This window comes from Vulpes vulpes, chromosome 10, assembly GCF_048418805.1.
Source record: "Vulpes vulpes isolate BD-2025 chromosome 10, VulVul3, whole genome shotgun sequence".
NCBI lineage: Eukaryota > Metazoa > Chordata > Mammalia > Carnivora > Canidae > Vulpes > Vulpes vulpes.
In genome coordinates, this window is record NC_132789.1 from 78,794,709 (window position 1) to 78,819,496 (window position 24,788).

General features: G+C 40.3%; 1 protein-coding gene across 6 annotated transcripts in view; it reads right to left on the minus strand.

Moving 5' to 3' along the window:
* The window catches only part of IGF1 (insulin like growth factor 1), a 78,981-nt gene that overhangs the window by 15,712 nt on the left and 38,481 nt on the right, over positions 1 to 24,788 (minus strand). For 2 of the 6 annotated variants that reach the window (XM_072724737.1, XM_072724738.1), the window contains exons 3-4: positions 6,657 to 6,838; positions 5,046 to 5,097 (exon numbers count right to left, since the gene is read on the minus strand). In XM_072724737.1, coding sequence (XP_072580838.1) covers positions 5,046 to 5,097; positions 6,657 to 6,838 — 234 coding nt within the window. Of the gene's footprint in view, positions 1 to 4,793; positions 5,098 to 6,656; positions 6,839 to 24,788 lie in introns of those variants that run through there. The other 4 variants (XM_026013092.2, XM_026013093.2, XM_026013095.2 and 1 more) reach the window with 2 other exon arrangements.

Sequence of the window (24,788 nt, forward strand, 5' to 3'; positions counted from 1 at the left end):
CTTCTACTTTTCAAGAGTCAGTTTCCTGACCAATGGGTCTTAAACCTGTAACCACATTAGTAAATAAAATAAAGATAAAAATTTTTCAGAAATGTTTTCCAGCTCTTGTTACTTATTTAGCCCATCAGATCTGTAATTTTGCCTCTAATATATGGTGAGAACTTTCCTGGCTGCTTGTTAGAAGTACCAGTTATAGACTCACAGGCCCATTGTCCCACATTTCATGTAATTTCCCTGATGTTCTCAATTCCTATTTCTCTCTTTTTGAGTTTAAGCATACGTCAGTATTTCTAAATAACCTCCTTTGGTTGCTGGATAAAAGGGAAGTAGCAGTAAAGGCATTAAAGGGTCCCATCAAAGATGAACCCCAAACCTGTGGACATCAGGGCAAGGTGCTCACATTTCAGTTAGCACCCTGAGGACGGAGAAGCTGATTTCAACCTAGAAGTTTAGTGGCCTCTGAAGAACCTTTGCCAACCTCACCTGCCCCCTTCTTTATAAGTGGACTTGTCTTGCTTAGGTCAATAAAGACTGTCACTGATTTTCATAGGAACCAGTTGCTGGGCTTTTAGCCATTTTGATGAGCATACAAACCTGAGGAATTCTTCACTGAAAGAAAAACCAAGAAGTTGTATCTACCTATAATTTTGGAAAATGATTTACCCCAAACCCCTAACCCCATAAAGGGGCATTCTGCTTCATCTCAAACAATGTATCTTATCGCTACCAAGGGCTTCCACTTTAACTTCCAACTGTCAACTTTGCCCTTGGATTAAAAGTCAGTTCCCTATTACCTATTAAAGAGTAAAAGGCCTTATTCCCATCACACAGACAAGTAAAGAGAATGGACCTCATCTTTCCCCATGGATGAATGCTCAGGGCCTGAAGAAATTGCAAAATGCATTACTTAAGAAAACTATTTCCTGTTGGTGGTTGGCGGGAGGGAGGTGGTCAAGGGGTGGAGGGAGGGAGGAGGGGCTCTTTGAGGACTTTTTTTTTTTTTTTTTTTTTTGCCTCTTTTTCCACCCTTACATCCCAACAGCACACACATTCGAAGCTGTATGAGGTTTTGTTTGTTTTCAAGAGATGTTTGAAAGAAGATCAAATGCTTGTGAAAGGCACTGGATCGGCAGCCCTAGGAACTGAAATGTCCCGGAAGCTGTGTGAGCCCGGAAATATCCCACATTTCTATTTATTTTGGCAATTTTACTTAAAACTAGTAAGAGCTGGAGTTCATGCTACAATTAAATTTTCCTCAGGCACCATGAAATGAAAACACATATTACATTTGATTCTAACTGGTTGAGAAAAATGGTGGTTTTTCTTTCTGAAAGTTCATTCTGTGACCTTGAAATAAAAGTTAATAGTTCCTCACATGGGAGAGCTGAGCTTCCATTTAAGATGGAATTATTCATAGAACTGGGGTTTTCTGGGTTGGAAGGACTCTAAGGTCACTGAGTCCTCTTCTATCATCTGCTTGAAACCTGGCTACCACCTCACCAAAAAGCACTGGCAAACGTGGCTTTGAAGGTTTTGGTGACAATACAAGACTCGCTTCCCCTTGAAGAGATCGATTTTTTACGTTTGTTTCAGATGGCTCTAATTTTCAGAACTAGATAAAATAATGTAACTAAAACTCTAAAGGTGATTACCATATGCCAGGAACCATTTTAAGCAATATAATATGTGTTTGTACACACATGCTCCCATACACATTTATATAGATGTTATCTCAGTGAATCCCTCACAACCCTAGGAAGTATCATCAGTTAGCACCCTTGTTTGACAGATGAGAAAACCAAGGCACACATAAATGTCTAAATGTCGTGATTTGCCCTGGCCACACAACCAGTGAGTGAGAGTCGGGATTTGAACCTGGGCAGTGTGGCTCTAACATCTGTGTTCTTAACTGCTATGTTTTCCTCCCTCTTCAATCTATTTTAGGATTCCCCTTCATGCCTTGTGCAGAGGTTGGTGCACTGTAGGTGTTCAATAAAGATATTTTTCTACAATTTGGCACATTGTAGATGCTTCATAAAGATATTTTTTGACGATTTTACTTCAGGATCATGATTCCTTCCATCTTCCCATTAGTTTTGCAGCTGGTCATCAATTTGCCCCAAGACAAATGGTAGAAACAAAAGAATTCTAAATGATGATGAATACTCTGCCTACTTTAAGAAAGCATTGGGGAGAGCAATAAGTGTACAACATTCACTATAAAGGACTATTCAATCCGTGGCCACCTTTCTCAGTAAGTCCTTGAATGCTTTCTGTGTAAGCTCTAGAAGGAAGTTCAAAACACGCAAGGCTGTGTCAGTACAACTCCTTTGCTTCCTTTTTTACTCTGCCTTTGTCTCGCTGTCTCATGCAAGGACGAGAGGAATCATTCATCTCAGCACTGCTACTTATTTTTATGGTCTTCTTTACCACTATTCAGCTGCCTCTCTCACCTTTTTTTCCATCTGTTTTTATCCAGCCATCCATCTGTCCACCTGTCCATCTAGCATTACATGTATCACTGGGTGCTTAGCATTGACACTAGAGAGGAGGAGATGGAAAGACAATAATAATAGGTTCTTCCCATTTAGTCGATTCATATCCTTCAGAAACCATATGTAGGCATTCAAGGTGACTGCTTTAGAGCCAATAAAACCCATTCCAAAAAGAAATTATTTTAATCCATAGCGTGAGAGTCAAGCATTCTTTAACTAGGAGGTTCCATTCTTTTGTTTTTCTTTTAAAGTCTTTGCCTCACTCCTTTTGAATGAAATTTATTGTAGAGTATAATTATAGTTTATCCAAAGCTTTCGGTCATAATTGGCATATACTCAGTCAACAATGAAAGAAGGAAAAGAGATAATCCTCTGAGGAACCTTTCCATGGGACATGAGTTGTTAGTTCTTCTGTGGAACTTGAAGAGCCATCTGTATTTGCAAACCACTCTTAGGTGGTGGTCACAGCAAGCATCAGCTCACTTCTGAGCTGGTCTCAAAGCATGGATGTCTTAGTGGAATAACTCAGCATCTCCTGAATTAGGTGGCTGGCTAGGTGGGTTTAGATACCAGCCTACCTGGTCTATTCAGACAGGCCAGGCTTTTGGAATCACAGCAGAAGTGGCTCGGCTCCCATCTGGGGCTTGACATGTATCTGACTAGAACTTTTCCTCCTGGGCTGAGCCTTGGGCATGGCCTGTTATGTTACATTATGTTATATTTATTATATTTTTCAGTGCACCACAGAGGAAGAATGATCCTGAAGTAGAAAGCCAGCAGAGGCATGAAGGACCAGGCAGAAAGGAGGTTCATTTATACAATTGACATCTTCAGAGTAGGTGATTTGGATGAAATGCTTCACTCTTGGTTTAGTCATCTTCTCACCACAAGTGTTGTCATGTGCTTGGCTAACCACTTCTCTCTTACACCCTCTCTCAGTTCCTATAGTTCATAATTTGGATGATCTTGACAATTTTTGTTTTATATCTACGAAGACTCCAACCCTACTAGTTAGATCAAAGAAGCTGAAGGAAAAGATTTAGAAGACCTAAATTCTGTGGTTCTACTTAGCTTTTTGTTTTGTTTTGTTTTTGTTTTGTTTTTACCTTCAGGGAAATCCAGCCCCTTGCTCTCATTCATGCCCTTCCTTCCTTCCTTCTGGTGGAAAAATAGTAAGCTAATGGAAGATTTCGTGTGCTGTGTATTTCTGCCCTGACTTTTCCTTTCAGAATTCTTTCTCAGTCCATGTTGATTATTTGTGCTTTTCTCTGCCAGCCAGAAGGAGTGTAGCTTGGAACTCAAGCGTGCCTTCACTCTTCTATGGTTCTCAGTATTCTTGTCTTTAAAATGAAGGGATTGAACCAATCAGTTTCACAGGCTTTTTGTCCTAGTGTTTCCATGGAACAGAAACTCACAGGATGTCATATCTGACCTAGATTCGTGTCTGTGTGTGTGTGTGAGAGAGAGAGACAGACAGACACAGAGTTTTCATAGCAGATGGCATCAGAAGACAGTAATCAGACAGTTATGGACTGAACCATGCCTCTCCTCAGCTGTTCATACATTCAAGGCCTGACTCCCAGTACCCAAAATGTGTCCTATTTGGAGATAAGGTGTTGGCTGAGGTAATTTAGTTAAAATGAGGTCAACCCCTTCATCTGGACTTCCAACTTCCAGAAATGTGTGAAAATATCTGTTGCTTAAGCCACCCAGTCTGTGGTACATTGTTAGCACAAACCCAAGCAGACAAATGCATCTTTTATATCTGATTCCAAAGTGCAAAAATAAAAAGGGAAGGATCAATGACCTCTTCTTCCAGGTTACCTCACTGGCCCCACAGGCCTTTAAGCAAACACTGAGTGCCCTTTGGCCTGAACATGCACTTGACTAAGAAACCCAGCCTCCAGTGACACCACAGGAAAGGAAATCTGGGAACTTCTGTGACACAATTCAGTCTTGCTGAGAATTTGGGGCTAATATTTAACTATGGACATATATTGACATGGGCAGTTCTACAATAGCTTCACACAGAACTTTGCATATAAAAAAACCTTGATTTTTTTTTAAATCTTAATTCTTTTACTCTTATTTGTTTGTTTATTTTTATTTTTATTTTTTTTAAGCAGGGAGGGGAATGTAGTGTCTTATTTGCCTCTTTCATAATTTGTGTTCCTTCTTTCATTCTGGCCACTTTTTTTCCTCTGGGCTTCCTTGGGCATTACATTCGTCTTTTCCATCCTCTCCATATTTGTTAGCCACATTCTACAGCAGCTTCCACCTCTTTCCATCACATGCACCATCTAGCTCCACCACGCCTACCGTTCTTCATTCCTCTATAGCACTTCCCACTTTTCTTTATCGCTGTCTGCTTCTCTCCCATCGTCCTTGCCTCTGTCTGCTTAGTCCTTCTCTCCTCCAGTTTCCTTTCTTGCCTCTGCGTTCAGTTTCTAGCTCCAGTCTCCCTTCTCTGCTCTTTCTTCTTTCCTTTCATCTGCTGACTTGCTTCAGTCCCCACCTTCTGTTCCCCTCCTGGGCGTTTCTTTGGCCCACCTTTCCTTCTCCTCTGAGACTTCATTCTCTTGGTGGTAGATGGGGGATGATACTGCAAACATCACAAAAATAATTGCATTGAGAACGAGTGGCTCCCTGGGTGTGTCCCAGAAAACAGAGCCTTTGCGTCAGCCCGGAATGCCTGGGCTTCATGTGCTACAGGAGACAGCATTGGTGGTGGAGGGTTGGCTAAGGCCTCAGTCACAAGACACAAACTTCTAGAACCCTAGGACTCATCTCTGACCACCCCCCCACCCCCCCCCACCTCCCCCCCACCCCCACTAGACACTGTGAGGCAGTGGTCACCGGGGAACAGAAAGAACTACCCTGCCTTTATCTCCCCAAGCACACTTCTCAGCCACATTCACTTACACAGCTTCTGTGGTGCTTGCTCCCTGACTTGCCCCCACCCCCCAGCTACTGCACTCCCCTCCCAGCCCCTTTCCATCATTCATGGTGGCTCCCTGGGGGTCACATCTCCACTGAGCTCCTGAGTCCTCCCCCCAGCTTGGCAGCAGTGTAGGACCAGGAAGCAGCAAATGTGTCACTGTGAGCTTCTCGGTTTCTCTTAAGCTCTCTGCACAATGCTAGCTAACTTTGGCTCCAGGGATTAAAACCACAGTTTTGTTTTTGTTTTTGGTTTATGGTTTTTTAAACAGTGTCCCAAAGGGGTGCTCCTTGGGCTTTGCTCTCCTTACCCACCCTTCCTTATTTTTTTTTCCCTCCTTCACCTACCCCCTACTCTTCAGTATCATTTTTGCTACTTCAGGACTAAAATTTAAATCACCAAATCACTTCTATTCATTTGTTCATTCATGTATTCACTCTTACAACAAAATTTATCAAGTGACTAATATGCATCAGATAATTTATGTACTTTTGATGGCATAAATAGTAGCTCTAAGGTACATTTGAAGTCTAGGTTTTTTTAAAAAAAAAAAAAAAGAAGTCTAGGTTTTAGAAAAAGACACCTATGGATTTTAGTCATTAGAAATTTCTAGGTTATTCTTAGAGCCAAACAGAAATTTCTATGTTTAGTGGTTTTTTTTCTTTAATTAAGTTTGCCATTGAATGTGAACTTCAAATAATTCCCATTTTAGCATATATTTTTTCTTTGCACCTTCACAGATTACTAGGACTTGAAAAAAGTTGCATGCCTTGTTATTAATTACAATTATGAAAGCTGTTAACACTTGTCCAACAGTTACTTCGTGCAGGATGAGGAAAGAATTGCATGTGTATTTATTAATTCTGAAAACGAGTTGATGTGGTAGGTATTATTATCCCAATTTTACTGATGAAACAGGTTTGGATAGGTTATGTTACTTGGTCAAGGGCTCTCAGTTGGCGACTGGACTTCAGTTTTGTCTGATACCAAAGCTCATGTTTAGTGACTGTTCTCCATTGTCTTCTGGTATCAGATCATCCAGAGGAGTGGAAAGGAGAATCTACAATGTGGAGTGACCAGAGGGATGGAGCTCTGAAGTGAGGACGGTGTCTTTCTGACCTGTGAGCCAGGATATTGGCCGTAATTCCTATTTGGCCTCCCCACAGATAGAAGACATTTCAATGTCTTGAGGATGGTAGATCCTTCCCCGCCAGCTAGCTTACCTTCTGAGCCTTGGGCATGTCGGTGTGGCGCTGGGCACGGACTGAGCGGGCAGACTTGGCAGGCTTGAGGGGTGCACAGTACATCTCTAGCCTCCTCAGATCACAGCTCCGGAAGCAGCACTCATCCACGATGCCTGTCTGAGGTGCCCTCCGACTGCTGGAGCCGTAACCTGTGGGCTTGTCTGTGCAAATCAAACACAAGGTGGCCTGGCTTTAGAGGGGAATATGCTACCTCCACAGTTCCACCCAACCCCGGAAGCCTCTCCTCCCCACAGCTGGTCAACCTACACATCCCAATCTCTTCCTGAAGCTTCCCCAACAATTCCTGGCCCCACAAATCCTTCTGGATCCCAGTGTGGCTCTGGACTCTGCCCCACATGCCTTAGCACTAACTTGTGCACTGGGGATTTTGTGTTAATTCTTGAGTTCTCAGAAACCTGTTGTCAAGGATCTCGTCTACACCCAAACTGAGTCTTTCCTTATATATTTGCTTAGTTTGGAGGCAGCTAGGAGTATTAATTAAATGAAGATCATGTGTTAAGTTTTTTTCATCTTTTTAGCAAATCTGCCTAGTTTTTATGCTCAGGATGGCTCAAGTGTTTGCTCTTTTGCTTAACTGCTTCCATTATAACATCAGGTTGAGTATCAAAGGAATTTTAAGTCTGGAAAGGGCTCCTCATTTTACTGATGTGAAAACAGGCCCAGAACGACTTGAAGCAAGTCATTCATGCAGTAAGGGGTGGAACCAGGATTCAAGGTCAGATCTATCCCTGCATGTTCTGTAATTAGGGACAAGTCATTTAAACCTTCTGGGCCCCAGTTTACCCATTTGTAAAGTAGGTTTATAATGTCTTCCTTATAAGGATTCTTTGAGGATTGCATGAGATAATCATAAAGAAAAGATAAAGATAAAGAAAAGTACTTAGAACATAATTTGATACGGAGCAGATCCTAAATAAATGTTGGTTCACTTCCTCTGAGCACCCTAGGGTCAGGGTCTTATAGAGTCTGTGAAGAAGCAGCTTTCATATTAACTGCATCCAGGTGCTTTGGAACTTGAAATTGGTAACAATACTAGTGTAATGGGCCTTCCTCCTCTATCACCATAGAGAGAACAGAACAATTGATTCTGTTTTCTCATAGAATAGCTACTACCCTGAGAGAGAGAACGAGCTAAAAGTCAATCCTTCGTGTGAGTCTCATTGCCCAGAGGCACATCATGAATCCCATTTCTTTTGATATTTGCAAATCAATTAGACCTCTTTACTTGGCAAGTAGGTTTTGGTTTAGTTTTATTTCTTATTGTTTTGATTCGGACACAGTTTTCCTGGCTCTAGAATTAAAAAGAGAGGGCAAAACAAGCTTACGTGTACTTGTCATAGGAACTTGAAAAGCACCTGAGTTCTTTGTAAACTTTTTGTCAAAGTAGAACTTCTGTTAAACCAAACTTTGCTTATACACCAATCGATAAAGCAGACAGAAGTGAAACTGCTGTGGCTCAGGGGAAGGCAGGGAGACTGGATCTTGGCTTTCTCTCATCTCTCTCATCTCTCATCTCCCTTGGGAGGTGTAGCGCCTGGTCTTCTGCACTGATATTCAGCCTTCACGGAGGAAAATTTGTGAACCACTGATCTAGGAGAATCCAACTAATCAATCTGGCATATGTTCAGTCTTTATTCCTGACACAGAAGACAATGTCATATTTTAAATAAAAAGTCTTATGCTTGTATAATAATGACACTATTGTTGGGAATGGTGTTCTGAAAGTCAAAATCCCCATGTGTATTTTGAACTCCCTGGTTGGGAAGATCAGACCCATGGAAATGGCCTGCTACCAAACTAGTTTGGCTGCTTCACTGCTTGAAGGGCCAACCGTTCATGGCATCCTCTACAAACCCAAATGTTTTCCTGATGTTTGGCACAGGAGCCTGGGGATGCTTCCTCCCCATAAGGCAGGTTTATTGTCATTCTTAGGGCAGCTGGGGGCAGTAATTCAGTGAGGGTTCATTTGTGGTCTCTTTGGGTGGGGTCTACTTTCTCGCTTAGGGGCAAACCCTGTGGGTGCCTCATAGTTGAGGGGTTTGGGAGGGACTAGGCAGCTGGCCCCAATTGAAGACTTAGTAGCGTTTTCACTTGCCATTGGAGGATCCACGTGCAGAAGACTCTCGTTCTGTTCGCAAGCCTGGCCCTGGCAAGCTGAGACTTGGCCAGTCCCTTGGGCAATGTAAACAATGTTTTTTGTTTTTATAGTCTTTTCCTGGGACTATAAATTAGAGGAAAGGCACAAATAGGCTTACATGGTTCTTTGTAATCCACAAAGGACTTCTACATACTTTTTGCTAAGTGGTTATTTCAAGAGGTTGAAGGGGTCAGCCAGTTACGAGTAGCTGATACACTTTGGTTTTTCTCTTCCGGTGGGGAGAAGCCTACTTTGAGCTCTCCCTGTTGTCCACCACAGGTAATGGCTGCTCTCTGTCGAAACTATAAACTTCTTAATGAGACATAATTGGGATTTTTTGTTGTTGTTGTACAGTATAGAATAGTTTGATGTTTTAGAGGTGGGGTGGTAAAGGTGGTTCCAAAAACATCCAACCTTGGCTAACTCAGAAACAACCCATTTCAAAATTCATGCTTATGGGTTGAAGATGGAGAGGGATAGGTTTTGTAACTCCAGACCTCTTTAGCATTTCCATTTCATGCATCTCTACTGTAATCTTCCTTCTGGAGGAGGAAAGCAACCTTAGTCTTGGGAAGGCAGAAAACACTATGTACTGCATATTCTCTTCTTGACAACTGTCAATAGCCATGAAACTCACCACACATCTATTTCCTTTTATGAAGTAGAAAGTAATCATCAGTGCAGAAAAAAAAAAAAACCCACACTGGGCATCTGCTTTGTCACCTTTCTTAGATGAGCTCAGAGTTTGACATGGCTCAGTCTATAAAATAGCTGTGCTTTCTCAGTCCATAGAGCAATGAATTTATGAACAGAAATTTAGGACTTTTCTGTAATGCTCCATAAAGAAAGTTTACCTTATGTTCATCTATTTCTTTTTAATATTGTTGAAATGGTGGTAAACAGACTTGGATTTTACCATAACAAATAACTACTGGTTATCTCTAGCTACCATAATGCTAGAGAAATGTTTTTCTTTGTCTATTCATGGTATCTACAATGGACTAATTGTACTTCATTGGGAATATATGAATATAACAAATATTTACATATTGCCCTTTAAAGTTAAATTCACCCTTTGAAATGTCCTATAGACTTGATTTCTGGTTCTACATAGGACATGTAACAACAAAAACAAATCATTTTTACTAATCAAGAGGCCACAGTTGAAGATCAAATTTCGTCCTTTATCTTCGAGTGCCTCATATTCTTTCTTTCTTTTTTAATTGAAGTGCAGTTGACATTCTACTATAATATGTGTACAAATGTGAAGTTTAGTTGATATACTACTATAATATGACTATTATATTATTAGTTTTAGGTGCACAATATAGTGATTCAACATTTATATACATTAAGAAATGATCCCCATGATAAGTATAGCTACCATCTTTCACCATACAAAGCTGTTATAAACCCTGTGTTGCACATTGTATCCTTGTTTTTCATTTATTTTATAACTGGAAGTTTATATCTTTTAATCCCCTTCCCTTATTTTGCCCATCCTCCACCCTTCCCCTCTGGCAACCACCATATTGTTTTCTGTATCTATGAGGCTGTTTCTCTTTTGTTTGTTCATTTGTTTTGTTTTTTTAGATTCCACATATAAGTGAAATCGTGTGGTATCTGTCTTTATTCATCTGATTTATTTCACTTAGTGTGATACCTCTAGGTCTATCGATGTTGCTACAAATGGCAACATTTCATTGTTTTTTATGGTTGAATAATATTCCATTGTATGTACTATATACCACACTTTAAAAAAAAATCATCTATTGATGGACACTTAGGTTGCCTCCATATCTTGGCTATTATAAATAATGTTGCAATGCAATGGGCTTAGATGTGCACATAATCTTTTCAAATTAGTGTTTCATTTTTTTTTCAGATAAATACCCAGAATTCCTAGATTGCATGATAAACTTATTTTTAATTTCTTGAGGAACCTCCATACCATTTTCCATAGTGGCTGTACCATTTTGCATTCCTACCATCAGTACACTCATATTACTTTTTTTCTAGAACCAAAATATAGACATTTGTTGCTATGGGCTGAAACTAGAAGTCTCAAACAATGTAGTGTAATAGAAAGGCTGTAAATTCATTTCCTCCAGTATCAATTTTGAGAAAAATGGGGATTTTTAACGACCTGTAAATTATAACTCTTGTCTTTATGATTGATTTTTATTATTTTTTGTATATTTTTAAATTATTTTTAAAGATTTTATTATTTATTTATTCACGAGGGACATGGAGAGAGAGAGGCAGAGACATAGGCAGAGGGAGAAGCAGGCTCTATGAAGGGAGCCCAATGTGGGACTTGATCCTAGGACTCCAGGATCATACCCTGAGCCGAAGGAAGACGCTGAACTGCAGAGCCACCCAGGCGCCCCTATGATTAATTTTTAAATGAGATAGAATGAATTGTTCTATCCTTGCCTTTAAAAACTCCTCATTAGGAACTATGTAATTCTGCTTCTGTGGGCAGAGTCAGAATTGGTAGGTGAATAGGAAACAAATATTGCCTTCATATTAAAAAAATCCTAACAATTTGTACTTCAAAAGTATTAAAAATGGGACAAACTTCTTTTAAAGGTAATGAACTTCCCATAGCTAGAAACAGTGAAGCAAAGTCTTTATGAACACCCACCAGAGATCGTGGGTGTATATTCCTGTATTCTGCACAGTGTACGGCTGCCATAGACCTGTCTATTTCAGAGATTCTGTTAAAAGTAAAGAAATGGAGGAGAAAACCCATCTAGGCCAAATATTCAGTATGGCTGGAAGCTACTTACTTTGTCTTGAAGAAAGACGTTCAAATATTTTTTAACTTAGAAAGTGAAAATATTTTTTTCTATTTATTACTTGAGTTCTCCAAGAGTCATAAAATATTTTTCTTCACTTGAAACTACTACAAAAGGAATAGAATAGAAAAAGGATAGTCCTTTCTGCAAGTAGGTGTAGTCCCAGAGTTCTGTGGTACTGGCGTTATGAAGGGACCATTAGCGTGAACAGACAGACATGTATAAAATTTCACAGAATTTTTCTTGCTGACAGTATTGACATTGAAAATTTTATATATTTATATATTTATTTTGTCAGTAGTTTTGCTCCAACGCATGCACACCAAATATTGCTTAGCAGAAAAGTTGGCCACCACCTAACCTAGGCTTTGACTCCACAATGAGTAGACATAATGCATAGTCACAGTGCAGTGCTGCATCTTGAAAGTTGGCCAACAGACAGAATTCCAATGGTGAAGCAGCTGGCTTCTATAATAATAGCACTTCCCTTTAAATAATGCATGGTCAGTGGAGTAATTCAATAATCTTCAGGGCAAACTTGCTAGTTACAAGGGTTTCGGGCAGAATTGTGGCATCATCAAAACCACACCAATTAGCTGAGTCTCACATTTTGTCATAGATGCAAGCAACTTGCTTCCCTCCATCTCTGAAGGAAAAGGTGTAATGCTGAGATTAAACTGGGATCATCACTGCTAGAACAAAGAATTCTAGTTGTTCATTACTGGAGGAGATGGTACTACGTCTACTGGCACTATATATGCTTGTGTTATAGGTTTCTTGAAATGCAATTAGGATGCTGTACTCAATTTTGATTTCCTTTGAAACTTTCTGTTTCATTGAGGAAAACTTTAATTATTTTAACCCCATCAGTGGAAAGAGGAGACATTGATTTGAAGAATCGCTAAGCAACGAAAAATGCAAATATTTTGCAAAGAGGGAAATAGCCAGTTCTGAAGACACAACTTGCTACTCTTTTGGTTCTGAGGAGTAAAGCTGTTCTTTAGAAATTGCGAACAGGAGTAGGTTCTGAGGTCAATCATATTTTGAAGGCAGAAAAAAAGAAGTAAGACAATTCAAGTTGGCTATTTCTAGAAAATTCACAATTATGTGTTTGATAGAAAACATGGATGCAGTTATTAAGTAATAAGAAACTACTTCCATTTAACTTTGATTAACTGAGGATTGATCTCAAAATTAAATACTACAATAAGAATCTATAGAAGCCAGAAAATTAGATTCCTTATACCAACTATTTATCCCAAACCTCCAAACATGTTGACAAGTTTAGAGTAACTCAGAATAACTAATTTTTTAGGGCAATGTTTCCCCATGGGCCACCCTGTCTAATAAAAAATGTCTGAGGCACCTGGGTGGCACAGTTAATTAAGCGTCTGCCTTTGGCTCACATCATGATCTTGGGATTGAGCCCCACGTAAAACCCAACAGGGCTCCCTGCTCAATGGTAGCCTGCTTCACCCTCCCCACTCCACTCACCCCTCTGTGCTCTCTTCACTCTCTCTCTCTCTTTCTCACTATATCACTATCTCTCAAATAAATAAACAAAATCCTTTAAAAAATCATTCAGCTGGCATAACTTTGGATGGTATACTCTAGGAAAGTTGAGTGAAACAGGAGCAATCTTAAAGTTACTTCTATTTTAGCATTTTAATTGTTATTTTCATTTGTTGGAAAAGTGAGAATCACCTCCCAATGCTTTTTACACATTTTATGGCTTCACAGGGAAAACTAGACTCCTTTTGTTAATTCCTAAAATGAGGAAAATTGTGATAAGACTATTTATCCAAATTCAAATGTAATACATTGTTGGGTTGATAGTTTCTGAATTTGTAGGATTGGCATTTAGTTTAAAGCCCTTTTGATGCGTCAATATTTTACCTTTAAAAAAATTTCTGTGGAAATCACACGAGTGAAAACATTATTAAGATCTATGTTGTCACGTGCTCAGTAAAGATACGGAAAGAGGCTTTCACTACTAGAAACTAGGCACCTCATTATGCAGTTAGAATAACACACACTTAAATGTGTCAGGGAGTCGAGTGAGTTACCATCAGTATCAAGGCTACTGTCAGACACTTTGAAATTAGGATTATTTTTGAAGAAGTTTTTCTAAAGTATCTATATATTCCCTGCCTTAAATGTTGCTACTGGACTCCATACATTTCTGCTTTTTGGCAGAAGGATCTTTCCAAGTAGGATCGACCTTTAGCATCTGTAAAAGTGAACACTGAGAAAATGTCCTCTCTTCTATGAACTACATGTCATGAACTTTTCTGAAAAACCTATCACATTTAGGCATTGATTTCATTTTGGCCTATGTTAAATTTTAACTGCTGGCGTTTGCTGGTCCCACTACTTCTCAGTTGGACAAGGTCATCTTTTCTAGGAATCTTGGCCCTATTTGACCCACGCCCACCCCCATCACTCCGTAACTCTTTCTCAGCTACTAAATCCCCACAACCCCAAAAGACCAAACTCTTCTCATCACCCAATCAAGTCAGTGTTTGTGTATCTGTGGGTCTGAAAAGAATGAAGCAAAGATCTATGGGGCTTCCCCTTTCTTTAAGCACTCCTTTCTTTTGGAAACCCTCAACTCAAGGGCAGGTGTAAAAATAGTGCTGTTTAGTCCACCTCTATCTCTAAGATCAGGAAGCTAAAACACAAGGCCTAGGGACAAGAAAACTAGCGATTCAGAGCAGAAACATTACCGTTTTAGGACTCTTTGGAGAAATGGGCCAACAGAGTGGGAAGCAACATGATGTATTACTTTAGCCTGATACAATCCCCTGGAGGACAAGCGTCTTGCCAGGACAGCACAATTTACTAGCTTAGGTCTGATTCCAGGGCTTGGAGGAGATAGATGTAGCCAACAAAATTATACTTTGGCAAGAGAAATGCTTTGCTGGACAGAAATGTCATCCTAAGGGAACAGTTTGGTTTATCAACGTCTAAGGTAAAAGATAATCAAATGCCAAGAGGTCATTTTTATGTTTGAATTACTTCAGTTGGGTCTGCTATATAAGTTAGCTACCATTTTCTGGTCACATTGTTTCAATTATTTAGAACATAGTACAGGATTCCAGTATGATCTGCCTGTGACAGGAGACATACCAGTGTCAGAGGCAGTATGTGGAATGGCTGGCAGCACAGGGCTTAGAGTCAGGCGGACCTGGGTTCTGCCACCTATTCGCCATTCACCTTGGGCAAGGAAGCAAATCTTCTAAGACTCAGAGGCTGTATAAAATGGACGTATGTAAAAGACAGCTCCCCGGGCTGATGGAAGATTAAGTGATAATGTATGTTCAGTGTTTTGCACAATGTCTGGTATGCACTAAAGTCTGAATAAATGTTAGGTCTTATAACTAGTATTATCATAGACTCGAGTTGGATAACATAGCTAGCTGGGCAGGTATCCCCTTCCTCTCTTTCTCTTAAAAGTGCATCCTTTCCAAAGTTTGGTTGCAAAAAGTCCTTTCCAGATAAAGGAGGACTGTTCACCATTAAAGTAAATGCATAACTATTCCTTTGAAAGGATACCCACACTCTATGTTGTATAGTCTGTTCTAAGAAATTTTAATCCACAAGAGACACCGTGACAATGGATCGTCCTATCGAGTTAAACAAGGCAAAGTCATATGGTCTTATGACCAAAGATAAGCTATCTTGACCTCTTGTAACCTTTGATTTCTCCTCAGTAGTTGTTCAGTGCTAGCATCCACATCCATCCACTTATTTCAAAACAGTGTTGTAAGGTATGAGATGGCTGTGAGAGAAAGAGATGATCAGAAGTGGTTTCCCATTCACTTTTAGCCAGCATATTTATTTATGTTTCTCCTCTCTCTTCATTTTGTGCCTCATCTCTTTCCTTTCTCTTCCTCTACATCTTCTCGCCTGCTGTTGACAGCCAGTAACGTTTTTACTCACTGATGAATTTTAGGACAAAAGTCGATGCTATGCAGACTAGGCTAGGTATTGGAGTTTAGTTCCTGCCCTGGAATGATGGAAAACTAGTGCTCCCTCTCCTGCCAACCAAACTTTGGGACTAAGCAGTCACCAAGGACACAGTGTCACCAGGCCCACTTAATCACTACTCCATCTTGGACCCATACTTGAATGAGATGAAAACAGACAACAAGAGAAAGAACACTAAGCGATGTTGAGGAATTACATATATGGACTTTACTTATCTCACATTTTTGAGAAAGACTATGACGGAAATTGTAAGATGAGTCTGGCTCCAACTTGTAGATTGTAGCCATGCTACCAACATTATCTCCTATACTCACATTGTTACTGCTTGTTTACTCTTTCAAATGTGGTAAGAGAGCCCTTGTGGACAAAACATAAGGCACTGGTGAATAGAGGGTAACGCCCCTCTCTCTGGTGCCACGGAAAGATGAATCAGCCAAAAGGGCATTAAAACACATTCTCTTTATTTTTAGTTTCACTCTAAAGTCTATCATTTCTCTTTTCTTTGCAACTTGGCACCTGCTCTGTGTTCTCAGGGGCCCTGTTCCCTGTCAGTCTCCTCACTCAGGCCTCTGTGTTTTGCTCAGGGCACATCTGGAGATTTTCCCAGGGGTGGGTGTGACATGGTCAGGATGGCAGGTGAAGGGGTGACAGCTGCCAGGGCAGTCTGGCATGTCTGAAGGGAGAGTGTTGGGAGGAGGAGGCCCCATAAGGAGAGGCACTGGGCCTGAATCAGGGAGTGAGCTGTTGGAAGGCAGCCTCCACAGCAGCAGAGACAGCCCTTGGCATTACCACAGAGAAGGAACAGCCAGAGTCAGTGACAGATTGAACACAGGGAGAGGAGGAGGGGGGAGGGAGAAGGTGGTTAAGGCGTTACATGATATAAATAACCACATGGTGTGCACTCCAGTCCCAGTTGGGTTGTGTGTGATGTCCCTTTCATGCTGGGATGTCAACAGTGCTGTTCCTGAATTGAAAGGTCCTGGGAAGTGTTTCTGTAGCACCTACAAGAGTGCCATATGCAGAGAGTGAATGAAAAGAAGGCAATGTGGTATGTGGAAAACAACATTGGATTTTAGCCCCAGATCCTTTGTGCAAACTCACAAGTCACCCAGACTCTCTGAGATCCAGTTTTCTTGTGTTGACAACCAAAGTACTGCTTAGTATCGAGCACTCGTTCTAACAATATGACCCTAAGGATTATCTGGATGGTCATGCTACCCAGTTTTTACTCAACCATGTATGTAGGGCCTATCAGTGCTTCTCTCTAAGAAGAGAAATTTGATGAAAGAACCAGGAGTTTCCTCTTTTTCAGGTTTAATTTTAGATGAAAACAAGATTTATAGGCTGAATTTAAGGAAAGCAGGGATCAGTGTTGAATTTGATGGAGGAAAATAGGGAATACCCAAGCCATGATCTGAGTAAGAGGAGGGGACAAGACCATCTATGGAGATTACAGAAGCCCCTTCCAGAAGGACATGGGCATGAATTAGAAAGAGGGTAAAAAAGAAAGTCATTTATTGGAGCTGTTGAAATAGTAAAAAGTATCAAGCTGCATTCTGGAGATCAGGGTTCTGAAGGCTTTGAGCAACAAGTGAGGGATGGCCTTCCCTTGTGTGGCACTGGGAATTGAGAATTAGTGTAAAATCCCACCAGTCTTTCACCATTACTCTTTTTGAAGCTGCATCTTCAAAAACTGAGTAAGTGACCTGCCCCTCGAGGGTTGCTAATGTTGTTGACCAGAACGCTAAATCTCATAGCACTCAGAGTGGCCAACTCTTTATTTTACTACTTTCCTTGCTGTCTGTGAGTGGTATATGAACCCTCTGTGAGATATTTAGTTCCTTCCAGGGGACATGTGCATAGTTTCCCTGGAAAATTCCACCTACAACTATATGCCGTCCCATCTCTGATAAAGTGAATGGGCTTCAGACAGGCCATCACCTTTGCCATTGGTACCCAACATCTGCCCTGAGGGCAAAATTAGAAGATGACCATTTTAAACATGGTTTTTCAAACATCACCCCCTCCACCCTTTTTGGAAAAATAAACGAATGTTAAGGTTATTAAAAATTTAAAATTTATACAAGGAGTTCTTAAGGAAGTTGCAGTATTATTTGTCAAAACACCAATCAGGTATGCAAACTGAAGCTGAATGGTTTATTTAGAGTGATTATATTATTCCAGGAACTTGCAGCTAAAATCTGGACTCATAAACCATCTTTTCTTTCTTTTCTTTCAATGGAATTTTGCTGCTATAATTTTTCTCCCTTTTATCTTAATGTTTGATTGCTTAAACATGACCAAGAGACTTTAAGTGCTCTCCTCAAATTATCGTATTTTAGAATTCCATACCTCTTTGGACAAGATAGCAAACTCAAGGTCAACTAAAGAGGTTTCTTAGTAATGTGGCAATCACTAAGTCTGTTAGCTTTTAACCACCCACTCAACCTCCTTGCCCCAAATATTATTTTTCTGAATTGAAGAAGTAAATTATGAATAAGGAGAAAGAGAGGTGTGGTTAAGTTGTGGCTTATCTCCAAGATAAATACTACTCTTGATTTTGTTTCATAGCATGCCTACCTCTTCAAAATTTATCAATGCTATTTGGCAAATATTACTATCAATTAAGAAAAATCTCTGATTCTCTTATTTATTTTACTAAATCCAACAACAACAACAACAACAAAGATTTTCATCTTGTGATATTGGGAAATCATGAAAGAGAAACCAAACTCCTTTATTTTTATTTTTTCTTACATAGTCAAACATACTATGAATGACCACATTGCTCTGGCCTCCCACTCTGATGCGGGGGCCTTTTGGCCTTCTAGCCAGTCACTCACTTCCATGAATTTACTTTCTGAGAACTAGAGATGGTTGCCCTAGAAGTCATTTTTCAGTTTATCACAAAACCTACCCATGGTTGGAAAATTAATGAACCTCATTAAGAATAAGCAAAGTAAGGACCAAAGTGTCACAGAGCTGGGGAGACTCCTTTGTGCACTGGGCCAGGATGACTATTTATGGGACATTTTATTTCCCTCAACATCTGCCTTTTATATGCTCTCTTTGGCTCAGATCTAAGTATGGGAAGGTTGCAAGGAGACATTGCTTATGCTTATGCTAATACTTAGGCATGATTAGCTCTGTCTTAACTCCAGCAGGAAGTGAGAGCCCAGGTTCACAAATCTCTTCTGATGCATATAATCTTCTAGCAAGGCAGCCTCCATTTTTCCTTCCCAGCTTTCCAGCAAGTATCATCTTGCTTGTTACCCCACACCAAGTCTCTCATACTTGTAAGAAAGAAGATCAGCAGTTTAGTGCCTGCCTTCTGCTCAGGGCGTGATTCTGGAGTTCTGGGATCGAGTCCCACATCGGACCCCCTGCATGGAGCCTGCTTCTCCCTCTGCCTGTATCTCTGCCTCTCTCTCTCTCTGTCTCTCATGAATAAATAAACAATCTTTAAAAAAAAGAATATCAAATCCATTGACCTCTTGATGGGTATGGTCTCCATAACCTCCACTGTGTCAATTAGATGCATATTTGTCTAAAAACTACATATAGAAACCTTGAGGTTGATGTGAAGAAATCATCAAGGTAGCAACTTCTCTATTTGGGGTGAGAGAAGAGAAAGTTTTTTGACTGAGTAGCAGGGTTTCTGATAAGAGAATGTGGAGAGAGCTGCATACATCCTCATTTCTGAACTGTGAGTTTAAGTCATTGATGATGACTTTTTTAAATAGAAGAATGATGGGAAAAAGGGGGCTGTTGGTCTAGAAACATTTTAATTACTTCTAAAGACTTGATAGCATTTATTTTTCTTCTAAAACAACTTCTTGTCCTCCTTCTCTTCCTCCTCCTCCTCTGCTTCTGGTTCAAGATGATACTCTAGTAAAGGTCACTTGTGAAGTCCTGGTCTTCACATATCTTCTCACTGAACCAGTGCTCCCACGGTCCACTGAGATCTGCCCTTGGCAGGCATTTCCCGCAGTTGGACTATGAATCGTCATAAATTCCTTGCATTCTTCACAACATCTGTGCCTTCTTTTGCCACATCTTTCTTCCTGGTACTCAACAGGCCACAAATTACCCTGGACTTCTCTTTCCAAGCTGTTGATGTCTTAACACTCTCCCTTCAAACCAAATTCCTCTCTTGTCCTTGGCCATGGCTCTTGGCTTCCCAGACTTCTCATCTCCCTCATCTGGGTTAGTCATCTGTGGCATCACCAGCACTGTCTCTTTCTCCTAGCCTTCTATCTGGCCTGAAATTATGCATTTCTTCAAATGTCAGAGTTACTATGCCCAAACATGCTACCCGGTTGGATGCTTGGTTAAATGCCCTAACATGATCTAAACACTGTAGTGCAGACAATACCTCCACACAGCAAGAGCACTTGACAAGACTCAAACACAGAGGACACTGATTAGCCAGTGGAGAGAAGGAGCTATAACAAGACCCAAAGACATACTCAAATGAAGTTGCAAACTTTTCCATTGAACACAAGTTTCTCTTGAGAATGAAAGGCAGCATTTCAATCTATTGAGCATTTTATATTCAAACTTATTTCTTTGACATTTAGAACAATGGAGGCCTTTGCAATAAAAACATTACCCAGAGCTTCCCTTTGTTGAGTGCTTTCTATTAAAGCACTATAGTAAATATTACTTTCCCTGTCTTTTTTCATTTACATCCTACAGTATTACATGGAGAGGCATTATTACTATATCCATTTTACAGATGAGGAAGCTGATGCTTAGCAAATTTAAGTAACTTGACTCAGATCATACAGCTAGTTCCCCTTGATTGGGAACAGCTTGAAAATGGGAGGAGAAACTCTGAAATTGATACTGTTACTGGGATTTTTAAAGGCATGTAATACCAATATCCATGAAGGATGTGAGTGAGGCCATCTGTCAGCCAGCTCCAAGGTTTGAGCACATGCAGGAGACAGTTCTGCACTAAGTAATCTAGAGATCTAGAGAGTATCCGAGGGAAGGCCATGCATGGCTTTTGCCCTTGAGAGAGAAGTCTATGCAGTTCTGCAGTTTGGGGCACAGCTGGGTATGGGATGCTCACATCTCACCCAGTACACTATGATTCTTTCTAGTTCCAGAAGGGGCAGCAGCCAGACGATCGTTTCCAATTCTTTGGAATTTCCAACGTTATAATAACTTTAGCAGAAATTAAAATAAAGAAATTTTATCCATGATTTTGGTACCTTAACAAATAATACTATCTTCACTTAAAATTTTTTTCTAGTTCTCCAGATGCATACATCATTTGGACATAGCTAAATTTAATGCAATACTGTTTTCTTTGCTTAACAGTATATTGCAAGTATTTTACATATTGGTACATAATCTTTGTAATTATAATTTTAAAGTGGCAGAATATTTTGTTGAGTAGAATTTTCATCATTTATTTCTTTAAACCATTTTCCTATTACTAGACATTTTGGTTATTTTCAGTTTTATCGTTATTTTAACTAATGCAGCAGTGAGTGTTTTTGTGAACACAACTTTCTACTCTTTGAGATAATTTATAAGAATAAATTCCCAGGAATGGAATTACTGAGTTTCAGAAGATGTTGTCAGACAACCCAATTTTGATGAAAGCCCACAATCTTCCATAAAGGCCAGAAGGGAAGACCAAAGGACTAAAACAGAGAATTATATCCAAATATTTTCCCAGGATTAGAAAAGACACAGCCAAGGTGGAGCACAAATAGAAATTTTACCTGCATCTCATGAATTAGAATAAAAGAACCAATTTCTGTTTTCAATTACTAGTACAATTTGCTCTGAAGGAAACATGGGGTGTAACCAAGGCTTTGGCTTGGCATCCAAAGGTTTGCTAAGTAGAAATAAAACCAGGAAAAAATGAAATTGATGACAAGAGACCCTAGATCTCAACTTTCAAAACTACTGAGTACCTATGAGGTTTCTTCTCTAGGGTGGGGAAAGTGGGCTCTCAAGGAACCAAGACAGTACCACACCCCACTGTATGGAGTGGAGGAATCTGTATTGTGAATAACAAAGTCTGTTCCTGTTCTCCTGAACCCAGGTTCTCTGTGGAATACCGGACTCTTGTCCAATCTGCTTTTGGGGAGTCATATCCCAGACCATTGGCCTCCCCATCCAACCCCAAGTTTGGGAAACTATGTCTATCCTTTTTCACCCACCTTATTCTTCTCCTGCTTAATATCATTTAATCACAGATGTTAATGGGGCACCAAACTATGTTCTAGATTCTGCTTTCAGTACTGAGGATAAGTGAACAAAACAGACAAAAATGAGGTAATATGTCACCATTCCCTTTATGTCCTGATGACTGGGATAGCCTTGAAGGAGACTGTGTGCAGGAATGCTGAACTCAACAGTTCAAAGACAGTTGCCCAGAGCAACTGAGGTCTGAGTATAGCAATAGGAGTTTCCTTCAGGCCCTTGTGAAAATTCTTATCTGAGGACTTCATTTCCACCAACGTCTCTGAAGGTGTAAAATAATTACTTTATACATCATAACCAACCCTTAACTACCTATTAGCCTTTATTTTCTGTTTTATGAAGACTGGCACATTTTCCCAACTTGATTTGAAGCATTTTAAGAGTAGAAACTCTGTCTCACATTTCTGTGTCTATAAGGACAGCACTGGGTACTAACTAGGCACTTCATAAATTCTTATTGACTAGTGGATTGGTAAGTCAAGTGCACACTTGGGACACAAGTGCAAACAGGAAACATGGAGGTGCAAAATGAAGACGTTTTTACCTTGGTAGAAGAAATCCAACATCAGGACTAGTCTCTGTTTATTTTAACTAATGCAGCAGTAAGTATTCTTCATTCAAATGACTTTATACTTCTTGAGATCATTTATAAGAATATATCCCATTAATAAGGGGGATGATAATAGTATGTACCTCTCTCAGGTTGTAATGAGTTAATGCACAAAGAGAGCTTGGAAGAGCTAGTGGCACAGAGCAAATATGACATGTCACCTCCCATCACCATCCTTAGATCATTACTCATGGATTAATTGTGAGGCTGTGTGATGAAGTTGGAGCTCCAGAGCCAGTCTGCCTGAATTCAGATGCTGGCTCCAACATTTATAAATATGTGGGCATGGATAAGGTTCTTAGCATCTCAGTTCTCATCCACAGAAGGGGGTACAAATAGTACCCACCACAAAGGGTATTTGATGAGCAAACATTTACCAAATGTTAGTTATAATTATTCTGGCCATTATGTGCTTGGGCTCAGGGTTTAGAATACTGATGAGGACAAAGAAAACACAGTCCCTGCCTATGCGCTGCCCCCCTGCCCCTAATTCATAATACAGTTCATAATATACTTCAGCATTATTGATTTGTGTAGCTAACTCTAGGGCTAACTGTATAGAGTGCCTTGCAGTTCATGAGTCACATCCACTTCTGTCCTTCAGCCATTCCAACAACCCCATGGGGGCAGAGTTGGGAGCTACAAAGTGGGAATGGGAGCTATTCCCATTTTGAAGATGAGAAAACTGAGAGTTCAAGTGACTTATGAATCAGGAAGTTCCTTTGATTTCAAATGTTAAAACTTCCTCACACACCAGTTGTCTCCACTAACCTCCACACAAGGATGAATTTCAGATTTCTAAACCTGCAGGTGTTCCTGAGGCAGCCAGTGGGCAACATGACTAATGGACCAGGAGGTGGGTGGTTACACAGTGATGCATATCAAGGCTTCTCCAACTTGAGCCTGCATCAGTATGTCCTGGAAGGTTGGATTAAAGCAACATTCCTGGGCCCCACCCTCAGAATTTCTGTTTCAGTAGGTCTGAGGTAGTGCCTGAGAATGTGCATTTCCAACAAGTTCTCAGATGATGCCAAGGCCAATGTCTATGTGTGATATGGGCTTCCAACATGTGTACACAATGTATGATTTAGTAGAACGCTAGCAGGAAGGAAGGGCCAGTGAGGATGGGAATCCTGAGAAAGACCTCTTATACTTTAAAAACCCCAGATATGGGCAGCCCGGGTGGCTCAGTGATTTAATGCCACCTTCAGCCCAGAGCATGATCCTGGAGAGCCAAGATCGAGTCCCACATTGAGGTCCCCGCATGGAACCTGCTTTGCCCTCTGCCTGTGTCTCTGCCTCTCTCTCTCTGTATGTGTCTCTCATGAATAAATAAATAAGATCTTTATAATAAAAAAAACCCCAGATATGCTTGATATCTCTTTTGATAATTACTAATCAAGGTACTCATGTGTTGTTAGTCTGGTAGCAGGACCAGTTTTATTGCAAAAAGGAAAAAAAAAAACATGACCCTCTAAAGTAGGACAGTAAACTGAACCTACAAAAAAACAAAAACCAGAAAACAAAAAACACATGTTGACCTTTTCCCCTTCCCTGCATTTTTTATTTACACAGTCTGTGTCATTCTGACTCCCACTAGTACCTGAAGACCAGCCTGGTCATAGGGAAGGAAATTAGAGCCTTAACAAATTCCCCTACCACATGGAAAGTTAGAAGCACAGGGACATCCTCTGATACTGAAAGCCACCTTTTCTAAGTACCAGGTTCAATTTATTTTTAGGTTTTCAAAATTTTCAAGCCAATCTGCTCAATTGTAAAACTTACTTCAGAAGACAGACTTCCCAAGGACCCAAATCTACCTTTTCTATGCCCTCACCCTCTATAACCTCCCAGGGTAACACAGGGAAGCCAAAAAAATGGGGTGGGTTTTTGGCACACCTTCAGGACCACATCATCAAAACATCCTTTCATGGATCATTCAAAACTCATGAAGGAAAGTGAAAGGGAAGTATGCCACTGATGATTGCCTATAGAACCAAGGTGGTTATATAAGCCAAAGGACATTCAATTTCGCAAAAATGAAAAAAATCATAATTTGTTATTTGTCAGTCAGGCTACACATAATCATCAAAATTTCTCAAGCAAGTGTCAGGATCAATCCTGCTGAGGAAACAGGGTTAATTAATCTAACTGCCTTCATCCAGAAGTGGCAGGAAGAGGGCAAGCGCTGCTCTATTTCTTTTCCAAGCCCTTCTCATGAGAGTGTGTGTGAGGCTCCCAGAGCTCTAAATCAAACGGTACCCTGCAGGCAGGAAATCCATATTGGGAGCACGGAGAGGAAAGTTATAACCCTCCTCCAGGTCCCT